The 15,119-nt window shown below is 39.3% G+C and overlaps 1 protein-coding gene across 3 annotated transcripts in view; it reads right to left on the bottom strand.

Annotated features, from left to right (window-relative positions):
* Nucleotides 1–15,119, bottom strand: part of LOC109990106 (sodium-coupled neutral amino acid transporter 3) — a 57,526-nt gene that overhangs the window by 2,990 nt on the left and 39,417 nt on the right. For all 3 annotated transcript variants that reach the window (XM_020642092.3, XM_020642093.3, XM_020642094.3), the window contains 12 exons: nucleotides 14,960–15,075; nucleotides 9,412–9,485; nucleotides 8,240–8,332; nucleotides 7,545–7,626; nucleotides 5,136–5,218; nucleotides 3,893–3,951; nucleotides 3,321–3,467; nucleotides 2,437–2,516; nucleotides 1,892–1,992; nucleotides 1,191–1,315; nucleotides 942–1,086; nucleotides 234–337 (listed from right to left, as the gene is read on the bottom strand). In XM_020642092.3, coding sequence (XP_020497748.1) covers nucleotides 234–337; nucleotides 942–1,086; nucleotides 1,191–1,315; nucleotides 1,892–1,992; nucleotides 2,437–2,516; nucleotides 3,321–3,467; nucleotides 3,893–3,951; nucleotides 5,136–5,218; nucleotides 7,545–7,626; nucleotides 8,240–8,332; nucleotides 9,412–9,485; nucleotides 14,960–15,075 — 1,209 coding nt within the window. The remainder of the gene's footprint in view (nucleotides 1–233; nucleotides 338–941; nucleotides 1,087–1,190; nucleotides 1,316–1,891; nucleotides 1,993–2,436; nucleotides 2,517–3,320; nucleotides 3,468–3,892; nucleotides 3,952–5,135; nucleotides 5,219–7,544; nucleotides 7,627–8,239; nucleotides 8,333–9,411; nucleotides 9,486–14,959; nucleotides 15,076–15,119) is intronic.

Below are 15,119 nucleotides of genomic sequence, written 5' to 3'. Positions count from 1 at the left end.
CCAAATGAGAAAATCTGACGGAAAAGATTAGGAAGAATTACTGAACAGCACCTTTTTTGAAAGTCTGATTTACCTCCCACTATATGAACTAGATTTACTCCAGGGTGTGTCAGTACACTGAGGATCTCACAAAAAACATCAGTTTTGTTTTGATGCCATATTATGAGACAGGTCAAATGACCTAAAACATCGCATCCAAATTGAAATTCTTGTTTTTGTCTTGCGATGCTCACCATGATTTTGGGGAATGAGCGCAGCGGCTCCTCTTCTTCGGGTACAATACGCAGATAGAAGACTGCAGGGAAGATGAAGATGAGACAAGGGGCAGATGTGGCACCTGGAGAGTAGACAGAAAACACAACATGATTTATGAATGAATATAATATGCATGTATGTGAAGTGCCTCGGTTCTCTTTACAGTAAGTGCTGTGTTGTTATGTAGAGGTTAAAATGAATTAAGCAGAAAATGAAGAAAACACTTTTTTTTATTTCTATACCTACTCTTACAATGACATGAATTATTCTTTATCTGTATCATGACTTTCTTTCACATCTTTTGCTATATGTTATAAGTCTTTCATCATGTCTAGATCCTGTTAAGTAACCGGTGTATAAACTTGTGACTTCTTCTGCTGTGGTTACAGTGATGCCGACTTTTAGCTTAAAAACGTTACTTTTGCCCAAAATAATGAAGAGGATCATCTAGTAAGGATTGCTGTTACCCTTCAACAGATGTACAAATGAAACTTGTAAGGCCCTATTCTGACGGCGTGAAACACGCTTCCCAAAGCACGTGGCGCCCAGTTATTTGGTGCGTCTATCTCTACATTTAGTTATTTGCATGCCACACGATCTGGCACAGAGTTCCAAGAGGTTTGATTATGTCGCTTGATTAGGTGTATTATGGGCACAACATGAATCAAACCAGGGTTGATCTATACCAATGATCCCAAAGATGCCCAGGATGTCAGGGGCAAAGATGACCAGCAGGTTGATGAATGTGAGCAGAACGATGGCGATAGCGATGTGACGGGGCCAGTTGAAAGTCTTGTTGGGAAACACCATCTGCTGGATCGCCCTCCGTACCTAATCATAGAAGAACATTTACGATTGTGTCCTTGTGTTTTAAAACAACAAAGTGCATTAAAATCGTTCAATGTGTAAACTTTAGATGCTAACATTTTACTCACAGGGAAAAGCACAATGGGAACAGTGAGTGTGACAGCAGTGAGCACAGCCACACGCACACACAGAATCAAAGTATCATACGGGTCAATGCGGCTGTAAGTGTGAAGCAGCTCTGCTTCCACTTCACCTGAAAGAGATCAAAAGAGAGAAACATAGAGTAGGTCCAAGAATGATGAGAAAAGTACACACCTACCCCAACAAGCTGAGAAAACATGGTTAGTACCAAGTCAGTCAAGAAGCCTATATTTATAAGTTCAATATTTATATAAACTGGCAACAAAAGGCAATGAAATATATATCGAAATCATATTCTACAATTTATTTCATTTTTTTTTTTTTTTTTTAAATTTGTTAATCGGCCAAAGATACTTTGTTATCTACGGCTGTTTATTATAAAACCTCTATAACTCATATGTCGTCAATGCAATTTATTACATAAATGGTGTTTGTGAAATCTGCAATACGACCACTAGAGGGGGCCCATGTATCGTGATACTAATCAGCCTGTGGGATTGTTGTGACTTGATAAAGTGCTGACAAACAAATAAGTGACATTGCTATGATTAACCAATTATAAGCATGAAGAAGAAAGAAAGAAGCAAAACTAGGCAGTGATAGATAGATAGATAGATAGATAGATAGATAGATAGATAGATAGATAGATAGATAGATATTAAGCAATATGAGGAGGACCAGGCCTCACCATAGAAAGTTAGGTATCCAAAAAGGGCAGCCAAGAAGTACATGCTGTACATGACTGCAATGGAGATGTTGGCCACATGCTGCATCTTTTTCTTGGTGGGACTGAAATCAGAAGATATTGCCATGTGATGACATGACACACCAAACAAACACACATAGACACACACACACACACACACACACAAATAACATCTGGGCATCCATTTTTTGAACGACTGTTTATGCCCAAATAGAAATCATGTAGCCCAGTGACTCTAGCTGTGGGGCTACATCTGGCACAGTGGTATGCCTCAAAGTGTAAACATTAAAATTAAGCACGTTAAAAGTCATCTTGGGGAAAACAAGCAATAGCAGGATGACACATTTTTAACTTACAACATGCTCCATCATTCAAGCAGTGCCAACTCATTTCAAAATAAAGTGAAAGCAGTGCATGTGACCAGGTTATGACCAGCCAAGCACAAATCAAACATAGTAGCTGTCCTAATTGTTATGTAGCTGATTTTCTTGACCAAAAGTTAGGAGCTCTGCATCATAAGAACATACTTGCGGAGCTCCGTGTAGATGGGCAGGACCTCAGGGTGGCACACAAAGGCGAACGCCAGGATGGGGATGGTGTAGGCCGTCTGAAAATGAACCCCAACAGGTCACCATAGATACAGCAGCGCCATCCCAGACGTTTACCACCAACCTCGCGCTTAACTGGCCATTACTCCCTCTGACACATCACAGAGAGCTAATTGTTTCCCTGTGATTAACTTAGCCTGGCTTTGGTCCAGCTTGTTTAAGAATGCCTTACTTATACGCTGCTAGGCAGCAGGGATCTGTCTCACTACCCGAGGAAATGGAAAAGTCTCAAACATCTTTAGGGGAAGATAATCAAAACTTTTTAGGATTTGATACAAAATGTGGAACACCTTGTAAGTATTTGTTAATGCTGTGGAGAAAACGGTATCATTACATCACTGCATCTATAGGAAGAATCAAACACATTATAGCAGCGAGCTTTGAGTGCGTTGTGACCAACAGTCTGTCTGGAGTCTTCTATTGTTGTCGAAGTATTTACTGTGTAACATTAAGGGTACTTAATGTCAGCTTTTTCCCATTTCAATAATTGTCTTCTCCTTAACCCACAAAGGGCAAACTTGAAGTTACAAGCGTACAGAATGCTTAAGCTATGTTTATTTTTTCTGCTGACTTGAGCGTACAGCTCGGAGTCTGTCTCTGAATTTTACACTAATTACAGATTTTATTATCAACTGGGTCATCGAGTGCGACTGAGTGCTTCAGACCAAGTGTCACTCCATGCTGGGATTGTGAACTGTCTCTGGCAACTACATGCTGAAGATGACAATGACAGGAGTGGCTGTGTGTCCGTGCTCGTTGCAGTGGAGGTGGATCTGCAGACTGAGTGACATGCATAAACCTACTTGTGAGTTGAGGTTGGCCATTTTGGGAATACAGGCAGGATCAATCTCCCCTCCAGGATCCGTAGCACTGATATTCAGCACACTGGCAGTGCTATTAAACGTAAAGTCCATAAATGGACAAGGGGTATTGAACTTCTTGTAGATGACCTGTACAGTGCAGAAGAGAGGCATTAAGCAGAAACAAAGGCTGTGGGAAACACTTAGCATGCAAACATGCAGAGAATATGGTACTGTGAGGGCAGAGTAAAAGAGGGGGAGAGAGAGAGAGAGAGAGAGAGAGAGAGAGAGAGCGAGCAATGTGTGGATTAAAGCTCACACAGCCAAAACTAGGTCAGAGAAAGACAGAGAACCAGCACTGCCTGGAACCGCAGCGTGCAAACATTAGTCTATGGCATTGAGTAGGGAGAGCAGGGAATACTAAAGAGGTGGAGGGAAGGTGGAAAAAAAACTCATTCTAGACTGAGACTTTATTCTGCTTGATATTTTTACCAACAGAGAAGAACCAAAAAGCAGAAGAATGAAGTGTAGTTAACACGTGTTTCAATGTTTTTAAAAAAAAAGAGAGAACATACCGAAATGAGGAAGAAAACCATGCAGCTCAGGGAGAAGCCACTGGTGTATCCCAGGTATCCTAAAAGACAAATGCTACATTAGCATTTATCTTCAATATATTACTCATATTATACATCTCATCATATTATAACATGCTCTGTATAATATCTGCCTGAACTGCTCAACTCAAATGACTAATCTCTGGTGACGGAGAGCAGCTTTTTCTTCTGCTGTACGTTCTTTGGAGGACTTGTCTTTGATGTCTCAGCAGGAGATAGGCCTCCTTTTCTCACTTTCAGCTTGGCTTTCCTGGTTTCTTTCTTCTTTCCATCTGTCAGGTTTCACTGAGTTTCTTGTCTGGAGCGCTGTGATTCAGACCGACACTCCAGCCAACTTTAAGAACACATTGGAAACGTCCTTGTGCTACAAGAGCTAAAAACACTTTGTCAGGTATCAGGGGACATCTCAGTAACATGGTTCATACATGGGAATTTATGTAATGTAATTAAATAAACACTTTAGAATCCATATGTGTATTTGAAATCTTTGCAATCCCCCCCTGAAGGTCTTAATACAGTGTAAAGAGCAGAGGGGGGAATTTCAGAGTTGGAAAGGAGGCCATCACAATTTGCAGGTTATTTAGAAATGTGTTATTCAATCATTAAGACCAAGGTTCAAGCCTCTGTTGGTACACACATTTCTCTGTTAATGTAGTGTCCTTGAGCAAGTCCAAGGGACTGCAGGAATTTTAGAAAAAGTAAGCAGCCACACAGAGAAAATCCCCACAGAGATCAGATAGATATCAAAATGTATCAACAATAATTAAAGACCAATTCCTCCAAAGTCTGAAAGTGTTACGATCTGGATTTAAGAACTTTACATTTTTGTGCTTAGTTTGACCTCATAACTCATTTAAAGCAGAATCTTGTTCCTTTCAGAAGAAGAGAAAACGCATTTTGTTGTCTTCAAATGCTAAATTTGACTGATGAGTCATTCATACAGTTTAATTCAGTACACTAAGAGGTGTATTGGGCCTTACCTGTAAGCTTATATTGGCCAATTTAAAGTAAATATAGTAATAAACTGATTCATTTGACTGACTTCATTACTCTTCTTCACTTTTGCAACTGTTTCAATATCTTAGCATTTCAGCTAAATGCAGCCAAAGCATTCATTTTAAAGCTTTAAGTGGCTGAGTGAACACAGGATGTATGAAGTGAACAGATAGGTTACCTCCTGTAAGAACGTTATCACATTACTTACCTAGCTGTTTCATGAGAGCCAGTGGTAGTATAACTGCAATAGATACTATGATCACAAGGTAGTTCCCATTCAGATACCATTCACTGCAGAGAAGCAGAAAGACACAGAGAATTAACTGTATTGATTCTAAATTACTCTGCTCAAACACTCCTCTCAATCTCAATTCTGCTAAGCGTTTGCACTGTGTCAGGTATCGATTGACAAGAAACAGGAGAAAAGTGTGTGAACAGCTACAAAATGAGGAGAACATGATGGAAAAAGCAAACCTATTGACTCAGGATGATTCTATACCTCAGAGACTTCGCCAGTTACTTGTATTTACAGCAAAAAAAACAAAAACAATATCTAGAGTGGAAAAAATAAGTTTGTTTGCTCCCTCCATGTTTGTTGCATGTTGGAACAAGTTGACTGAGATGGTGTTCTGTTGGTGTAGTAACATTCCACTGCCAAACTAGAAACACTGAATGATGGGGATTATGGCAAAATGTTTGACACACACACTTCATTGAAACAACACATGTAACTGTCTATTGCACAGCTATGCATACCAAACAAACCTCATTAATCTATTTTTAGATCAACACAGTGGGGGCGATTAATTTCTTGCCCTCTGTCAGGTGGGAGACGCTGCAGAGATGCAACATCTGCTGGCTACTACACACACACAAATACACACAGAGGGAAACACACACATCTCAAAAAAGAACTCATCTATCCCGTTGTCATCCTGCCCTCCAGCCATCTGGACCAGGGACACAATATCTCTCCAACACTAATGCGCGCACACACAAACGTAGAGTGTTTTTTACAAACACAGAGATTCAAGATCAACTAAAATAACACAAATAATAGAGTGCGAATGGCCTAGCGGTTATGTCGCGCCACATGTGAAGAAGCTATAGTCCTCGTCTTCATCTGTCCTATCCAATAAGGCAAAAATGCCCAAAAAACATACTTAAAAAAAAAATCACAAATAATGAGAGTGAACTTGACATGCAAACTGCTTCTGTGTGTACAGTGAAAAAAGAAAAAAAGAAACGAGCTTCAACAACTGCAGAGTCCCTCCAGCCAGTGAGGAGTTGCATTGTTTACTCAGAAAATGGAATTTCTAAATGTTTTATTTTATAATATTGATTATTTCTTGTCTGACTTTAGATTACTTCTTACAAATGCAATAAACACAGATAATTTTTCACTTTACTTCTCTATCAATAAAATACAGAATTACTGATCCAATGATGAAGTGAAAATCTAAACTCTGTATGCAGTCATTAATTTTGACCCTCAACTATAAGCACTGTCACTGGATTATAATTGTGTTCAAATGATGAAGTAGTACTTTTCTTGTCTTTTAGATGTGATAGAAAGGTGTCTGTTATATTTTCCCTCCTCTGTGCGGTTGATCAAAATAAACACACACCCTCTGACATGATGAAATGCCACTGGGACAATCTAGTCTGTCATTTGCAATTAACAGTGACTGCTGACCATGGCCAACAGCACCGAGCACTGCTACACTGAGCAAATAGAGCTGACACCAGAAATCAATGTGGGCATGCTGTCAAAGAACATCAACTCTTTATAGACTGTAGACTACAACAAACAACTGTACAAACAAACATGCTAGAAAGCTTGAAGTGGGTTGTCTTTAATCATCTCTGTTGTAACATTTGGAAGAAGCAGCTAAATGTAACACTTGGCTGTACATTGTGGATGAATTTTCTTGAAATTCTGAGCAAATTAATACCCAATTGTGTAACCGTAACTACAATTGTGTCATGCATGCACATTGCACTTGAACTTATCTGACAACTAAAAAAGTAGGTAAAAAGACACGCTAACTGGGGTAAGGGTTAACGTGTAAAAGGGTAACTAGCGCGCTCAAAATCCCACCCAAGGAAGTGAGTGTTATTTGTCTCTGCAGCCACCTGCACCGGCCAGTGATATCCCACGGTTTACATTTTCAGCCGTGGAGTCTTGCTGTGATTGGATGTGTGCGCTTCTCTGTGGCCGTGCTGTTCTCCTCCTCCAGGGTCACTATCACAGCTGTTCTCACGCCAGCTGCTCCGTACATTCAGAGTGGCCTGCTTGATGAATTTGATAATTCATCAAGCTTCAGTGGAAGTCTATCCATCAGTTTCTGCCACATTGAATTTCTGATTCATTTGCTGGCAATGTGCTTGTTGTAGATTTCATCAACAATTACTAGTACCATCACTACCAGTGAGTGCTTTAAACAAAGGGGACTTACAAGACGTTCTTTTGATTGAAGTCATTGAAGTATTTGCATGTCTAAAGCCAATCATTTACTCATACAGACAGATGTAAAGACATCACATTCACTTGTGGATCTGTAGTCACTGTGATGTAGTATGAAAGATAACTTTTTCTCATACAGTGATCACTCACCCTGCAGGTTTGTCGACCCTCAGAAAGGCCTGGATGACCAAGGGAAACTCATACTTGACTATGTACAGGTAACTGGACATGGCTGTGGACATAGAAACATATAGAAACACTCTGATCACTGAGTGTAGCAAGAAAAAGTAAGAAATCTGAGCCCATGTCAATGTAGCATAAATCAATCTGTGATAACAATGACACAGTAGCATGTATTCTTACATGCATCAATTTTTGAAGTGGATGTAATTGTTGAAAGTAAAAGGCAGCACAGCCAAACCAGATAGAATAATAAAGAGCATTTTCCCTTCCGAGGCAAATCAACAAAAGAAAATCAATGATATTGCTGTGTTTTCAACACTGTTCATATCCAGAGCAATCAGTCATAGATATTTCAAGTCCTTTGTTTAAGTTGATTCATGTTTAAAAAGTTACGTGACATATAATTACTTCCAAAGCACAAAATAAAACTTCATATACAAACTTGTCATGCTGGATAAATAATAATCTGGCAAAAGGAAAAAGTTTCTTCATTTATTTTAAGTAGATCAAGCAGGATATTTTGATCAGTGAAACTACAAAGAGGCTTATGAGCAGTTAAACAATGAAAGCACGCACATGTTTTATCCCCAGCAACAAGGAACCCAAAGACCTTTTTAAAGGTATATTTATTTGTGTGTTTGTGTGTCTAAGTGTTACCTCACCTCCAATGTTCTGCAGCGTGATGGCTATACCCGCGGCCATCTTCCCTGCAGTCCCAAAGGCCCTTTGGCCCAGCTGCTCATATGCACGAATACCTGAGACAAAGAAACATGTTCAACAAGGTGCAGGATTATACAGAAACTGAAAGGCTCATTGTGTAGCAGTTCATGGACTATTGATTGATTGATTGATTGAAGTCTTTATTTTGAACTTTTTTGACAAAAAACTAAACAATAAAACCCACAAAAGAATAGTGCATAATACAACAGAAATGTGTAGTTACATGTTGGAAAAGGAGTGGGAAGAAGTGTGAATGTATCTAATCCCACCCCCTCTCCATTAAACACTAAAGACACACTTTACTCCAGTAATCTTAAATGTGCCCGTTATGCAGATGACACCATCCTTCACCAACGTTCAGACCACAGACCACGAGTAGCCACTAAGCCACCGTGTTTTCAGTGACATTCTGGTGCTATTTTATACTTTCTGATACCTACTGTGGTACCTACACTGAAGCATTTATTGGCTCATGATTCTAGTGCAATTATAAACCTTTTTTAAGAGTCTACATAACAATGCTGTGAAAATAATGGAATTTGTAATTATTCTAAAAGAGAGTATGTTGGAGTTTTTCTTGTTTTCCATAACTGCATGTATCCCAAGCCAAGGAGAACCTCAGACTTTAATTGTTTTGAGTCCAGGAAGCACTACTTCCTGTGTTTTTTAATTTGTTTAATTAGGATAATTTTCTATAATATTGGTGAAAGAACAAGCTAGCTCTTACTAACATTTAACTGTTTTCTAGCATCACACTGATGTTGATTCTAGTTCTCACAAAGTAATTCACCTGAAACCAATTGATTCTTTTTTCTTCAGCTCACTGCATTGACTGGCTGAGTGGTACAGGTATTTATTTCCCATTCTATTTACCCAGGTCTACGTATTTCTTAATTGTTTGTTCTGTTCATATTCTGTGTGTACTCCTATTCTGTAAAACCACCATTTTTACTTTTTTGGAATAAAGATAGGAGGTGAAATTAACTTTTGAATAGAAAGGGCAAATGACATGACAATGTTAAGGAGGTTTTAAAACCAATTAAAGAGAACTTGTTTTTTGCTTTAAATCCAATCAACAATATATTTTCATGCACATTGACAGTCACATACATACCTACAATGCCAGATAACTTAAGCAGTAAATGGATGGAATATGAGGAGAGGACCGCCACCACTGTTAGAAGTACCCTGAAACACACGTAAAAACATGATTACTGACACTTCTTTTACCAGGAAAAAACACCAATGAAATATTGATTTTACCAAATGCTTACATTTTTACAAAGTACATGACCCTGTACATTACTGACACAGCTGCAGCACAGCCATACATTGTCTGCATACCAGTGCACAGATTGTGTTGGAAAGAACAGAGTCCCTGTGGCTCTTCTTTACCCGTTTAATTGTTACTCATGCTGAGCTAAGGATGCTGCCCTGTCAGCGCCTCTGCCCTCTGCCACACTAAGTAATCACACGCACACCAGATGGACACGTCCAAGAGAAACAGTTCCATTGCACTGCTGAGATTGACAGAATGAGGAAAATCCTTTATACACATTAATCTTCTCGTCTTTGTTCCTCCAGGCTGGAATAACCCACTTCAGTCAGCACAACAGTTTATGTAAAAGTGTTGTCTCCTCAAAGAGGACTGCAATCATTCTCTCTCTGTTGACTCATGTTCTCTTTCTGAAACAACTTATTATCTTTTCTCTCTCATCTTTGGCTTTCTCCATTTTGGGCTCCTTGAACAATTGTTATCCACTCAGAAAATTGATTCTACTACAGTATGTCTGTCTCAGTAAAAACGACTTGAGATCAGAACGGCAAAGCCTCATACCTACCCATCTTAATATTCCTGAGATGATCAGCGTTGGATCATATTGACAATCATCCTGAAAATGACCTAAATCAGTTTAACATAATGTGCACATTAATATGATTTACTGACTGTGAAATATATATTGTTTACAGGGACTTCATGGCAAACAAAATGTTTGCAATCATAGGCGTAATGAGGAGCTATGTGGAACATCACAGGCTCATGTTTTTAGTGAGAATGGAGAATTTTTCTAATTAACATATAGAGTTCAAAGTCTGCTTAAGAAAGGGGCTGGGTAGATCCTGATTTAAATCCAACAATTTCTGCTATTTTAGAATATGTCCCTCTGTCTACGTTAGGTAGATGGTAAGACACAACTTATACTGTGTTTTTCCTCTCTGGGGTGTGATTCTGCAGTGAAGAAAAATCTGCTTTCTTGCAGCACCAGCACCGTCACTAACGGAATTGGTGAGATGGAAGAACTACAAGCTTTTCAGCATGGGTTTCTAGACTAAACTAAACTGAACTATGAGAGCAAGGGATGTTACATTGGAGTCTACATTTCTTTGGTTCACTCAGATGTTCAGCCGTATAAATGCAGGTGAGATCAGCTGTGATTGAGGCTGTGGCCTCACACACAAAACAAATCCTGGTACATTAAGATGCTGCTGATATAGCATACTGAGGAATTCATGATTGAAAACTGTAAGCATTTTAAAGAGTTCTGAAGAACCATTATTTTTCCTTTTGCCAAAGTGAGAAATGAAAAAAGTATGGTTTAGGTATTTCATGGACCGTTTTTGCACTTTTTAGATTTTCCCCCTCACTCTGACCATAGGGTCAGTGCCGTTATATGGCACTTTCTTCTCAGCTTTGTAATGGTTTGGGGGGATCATATGGTCGACCTTTTAAAAGGGGACACAGTTATGGCTCATTGTATTTGGGCCTGTTTGAGCCTGAAATGCTATAGCGCCATAGTGCTGTCCACTAACAGTGTTTTATTGTCTTTAAAGATGCACATGTTACATTTCCTACTTGTATTTAATAGATGTTTTTAAAGGTATGTCAAATGAAAAATGTCAGTGATGTTCGTTAGTACCCCAAGCATGAGGAAGATTTGTGAATGAGTAGCTGGTCTGCTAACTCACCCTGACCCCGTCCAACCGTTTCCTATTTTCTTCCTGGTCGCTGTTACTGCTGGCGACACTAACGTTCTCTCTCTCACACACTCTCTCCATTCCTTCTGCTTTTAGGAAAAGCCAGACAGCACGTCTTTCATCCTGACATCAACTGTTGGCCAGTGAGGTTGTTTTTTTTCTTCTCTTTGGCATTTTTCAGACCTTGTGGAAGAATGCTGGTTTGACTTGCAGTGGAGGATTTAGTCAGTCAAGTGGCAGTGGGTGAACAGATCTCCTGACAGACAGACAGTCAGACTGACACACTTGGGTCACCGTAGCTTTGCTAACAGCTTTCCACCCCACTGCATTCCTACCGACCCGCTGGAGCCTCTACAGCCGCCAACACAATCTGTGTGATATGACACACGGGGCTGTAAGCCAAACGGAAACATGATACATTTCTACCAAAAATATGAAATTCAAAACCTGAACTAGCAGTGTGAGACTCACCATAGGTCAGATGATATTAAGTTATTGTTATGTTTAAGGCGTGAACTGATATCTAATTTGGTAAATATTGAGATAAGCAGGTTATTCATCCATTTCTTTTTTTAAAACAAAAAAAAATCATGTTACCAAACATCTGTTTTATGAAACAAGATAAACTACACCTAATCTTTACCTGACTTACTAAAACTGCAATTCAGTATACAATATAATACTCAATAATAACCAAAGCCAACATGTGTACACACATCTGGAACTTAACAAACAAAAAGAGGTAAGGCCCCTTTGTCAACATTTAAAAAGTCTGGTGTGTTTTAAAAAATGACCATACATATGCATATAATAAATACGATGAATACGCTTGTGTAGAGCCATAATATTGCCAGACAAAAATATTGCCGGACAAAATATTGTAATATTATGCTTTACATTCAACTAGTACTCTCTTTCAGGTCAAAAGTATGAGTTGCATTTATTTCAACAGTTGATCAAATATCTTCAAAAACATAACACGTGCTATTTGAATTTGATTTAAAAAGTGACTTTAAAAGAAAACAGTGTGTTAGTTTCACTGATCTCCTCCAGCAGGTCATTCCTATTGCAGTAACAGCCATTATTACATTCTCTTTGTGTACTTCTCGGTGTTTGCGAAAACATGGCCCCTGCATTATCAGCTCTTCTGTCCCCTTTAGGAGCAGGACCTTAGGTTCATAATGACACCATGCTTTGCCAAAAAAAAAGGATGATATTTTGTTCAAGGCCATCACCAGCCTGGGAGTGCAATGTGGAACACAGAAACAATGCCTGTTTTACTTTGCCAAATATGCCACACTGACCCTGCCTGTAGTAACACTATTGTTTGAAACAATTTCCAGCAGATATTCTCACAGTGACAGCCTATACACTCTTTGTTGTGGTCAGTCACGTAATATTAATTTGCACGCGATAGCGTGTGTTCATCAGAGTAAAACATAATCAGCTCCACTTCATTTGGGCTCCTGTCTAGCCAAGTGTCAAAGACCCTGGTGTTGGGTGACACTGGGTTCAACCAGTCCAGACAGCTTGAAAACCAACAGTCACACAACTCAGCTCCCACTAAGGAGCTTTAGAAAGGAAAAACCCTGCAGACCAGACAGCATCTGAAAACAACTTCCTCTAATTATATATCATGTCAGCTGTTTAAAATTCAAACACATATTTCTCCTACACTGATTTGAATCTTGAGTGCTAATGGTAATATGATTTTACATCTCTGTTGTAGAGCTTGTTTGCTTGAAGCATACAAAGGGGAGAAGTCATGACATTTTTCCACCAAAGCAACAAATCAACTTAAAACAAGCCAAGAGATACAAACAAGAGATACAAAGATCTTTTGATGAATAAATTATGCTTCCTTCATTTTCAAAGTAAGGTTATACTGAGAGGGTTATGGTTGAGCTGAAAATCCTTAGCACAGCCACCTTCAGCACCAGACACCTTACAATCTAGCACCATCAGGAGGATGTGTCAAAACAGCTTGAGAAAAAGACGAGGAGGGGAAAGCGTTGATGTTGCTAGCACCCTACAAACACCCTGATTATTTTTGAGAAGCATAACAGAGCAGGCTCAACTGAAAAGCTTGTGGAAAACAGGGAAATAAACATGCATGTAGGACTTTAATGGGCATGTAAAGCTTTGAAAGCCCATCAATTAAATCTTATACTAGCATCAACTCTGAGGAGTTTTTCACCCCATAGCTTCATCATATGCAAAATCCAGCCAACAAAAATTTAAACTATGCCCACTAGCTGATATGATGAGAGGACACACGAGTAATATTTAGCACACTAGGCTATCTGTTCCCTCTGATGGCAGCAGACTCAGGCACACTAAGTCTTAGAATGATGATTTTTTTCAGTTATAGGATAGTAACTGTGAAATATTGAGAATTTCCTTAAACAAGCTCTTCGATTGTCTACAAGCTTTAAAGGATATGGCCTGGTATATTCAGCATTTTGTTGAACAAACATGTTGAAAGATCATAAATCTACCACCAATGATAGCTCCTAGCATTGTCTATGTAGCTTAAGTCTGGTAGCTTGTTTCTCTTTTCAATAGAGCTCAAAGTCAGTTCTGGATACAGCCTCATGATACCATACTCACTAGAGACACAAATGTCTGTTAATCCATCACAGAAAACAGGCCCAAATAAGTGCAGTATATAGGTCAGTTTATATAACATATAAATTATTTTAAAAAATACAATAAATGGTCTCTATAATGTTGGAAATGGTCATAGCTTTAAGACCTACAGCAGACTTTAAAGATAAGAAAACACTTGTCTTCCTGCTTTTAAACAGGGGTTGACAAATAGCTTCTCTACCTCAGGAGAATACTTGCTGTGAAAAGGCTTTATAGAAAAGTTCAGCAAGATTTTGAGACCATATGAAGACATTTTTTGACACACCATGTCATTTTCAAAAACAAGGCTACACTATCTTTTTCCGCCTCCACATGGGGAAATACAACGCAGTGGATTCACTAGTCTGCTCCTCACTGTGATCATTTGAAGTGGCATTGAGATAACTTGCTGCAGATAGCTAAAAAAAACTGCAGTGCAACAAAATCTTAAAAAACTGTGAAAAATGTCTATATCAAAAGATAAATGATCAGATTGGAAGCTGCAGTCAACTGTTGGCTGTAACAGATTAGCATTTGAAGGGGGAATACTAATGCCTCTGTGACGCCTTGTGTGCAATGTGTTAAAAACAGAGGCAGAATGGTGGGGCGGAGTCACTCCACCCCTGATCCGCCATCAGAGGTAGTGATAGAGGCGTAATGGAGGGAAAGTGCTGAGCTGTCTGTGTGTGTGTGTGTGTGTGTGTGTGTGTGTGTGTGTGTGTGTGTGTGTGTGTGTGTGTGTGTGTGTGTGTGTGTGTGTGTGTGTACATGCCTGAGCATATGTGTATGTGGGGCTCCTGCTGTGTGCTCTCTCAAGCTCCCTCTGTATTATGCAACACCGTAATGCAACGTGAACTCACACACTGGGATACTTAATAACAATACGTGTTTACAGATGCAATGTGTTGGTTCAAAGGAGTAATGACGGCAGAGCTTCGTTATGACACCATTTTCCTGACAGACATCCCTGTAGCTGGTTCACATCAGTGAGTCGTGATATATCAAAAATAATGCTACTCCAGTGTTGTTGTATCAGATGTATCATATGAATTACTTACAGAAACAGGACGACCCCCGTGTTGGCCATGGCGTAGGCCAGTCCTAGGATTCCACTTCCCATGATTGCATTGCCCAGGTTGAAGACGGACATCCCAAACGAGGTTTTCCCTTCAAACTAAGGCCGATGCAAGACAGAGGAGAAAAAATAAACTTTTTTTG

Source organism: Labrus bergylta, chromosome 5 (assembly GCF_963930695.1).
Source record: "Labrus bergylta chromosome 5, fLabBer1.1, whole genome shotgun sequence".
Taxonomy (NCBI): domain Eukaryota; kingdom Metazoa; phylum Chordata; class Actinopteri; order Labriformes; family Labridae; genus Labrus; species Labrus bergylta.
This window is presented reverse-complemented; position numbering and strand designations above follow the sequence as displayed.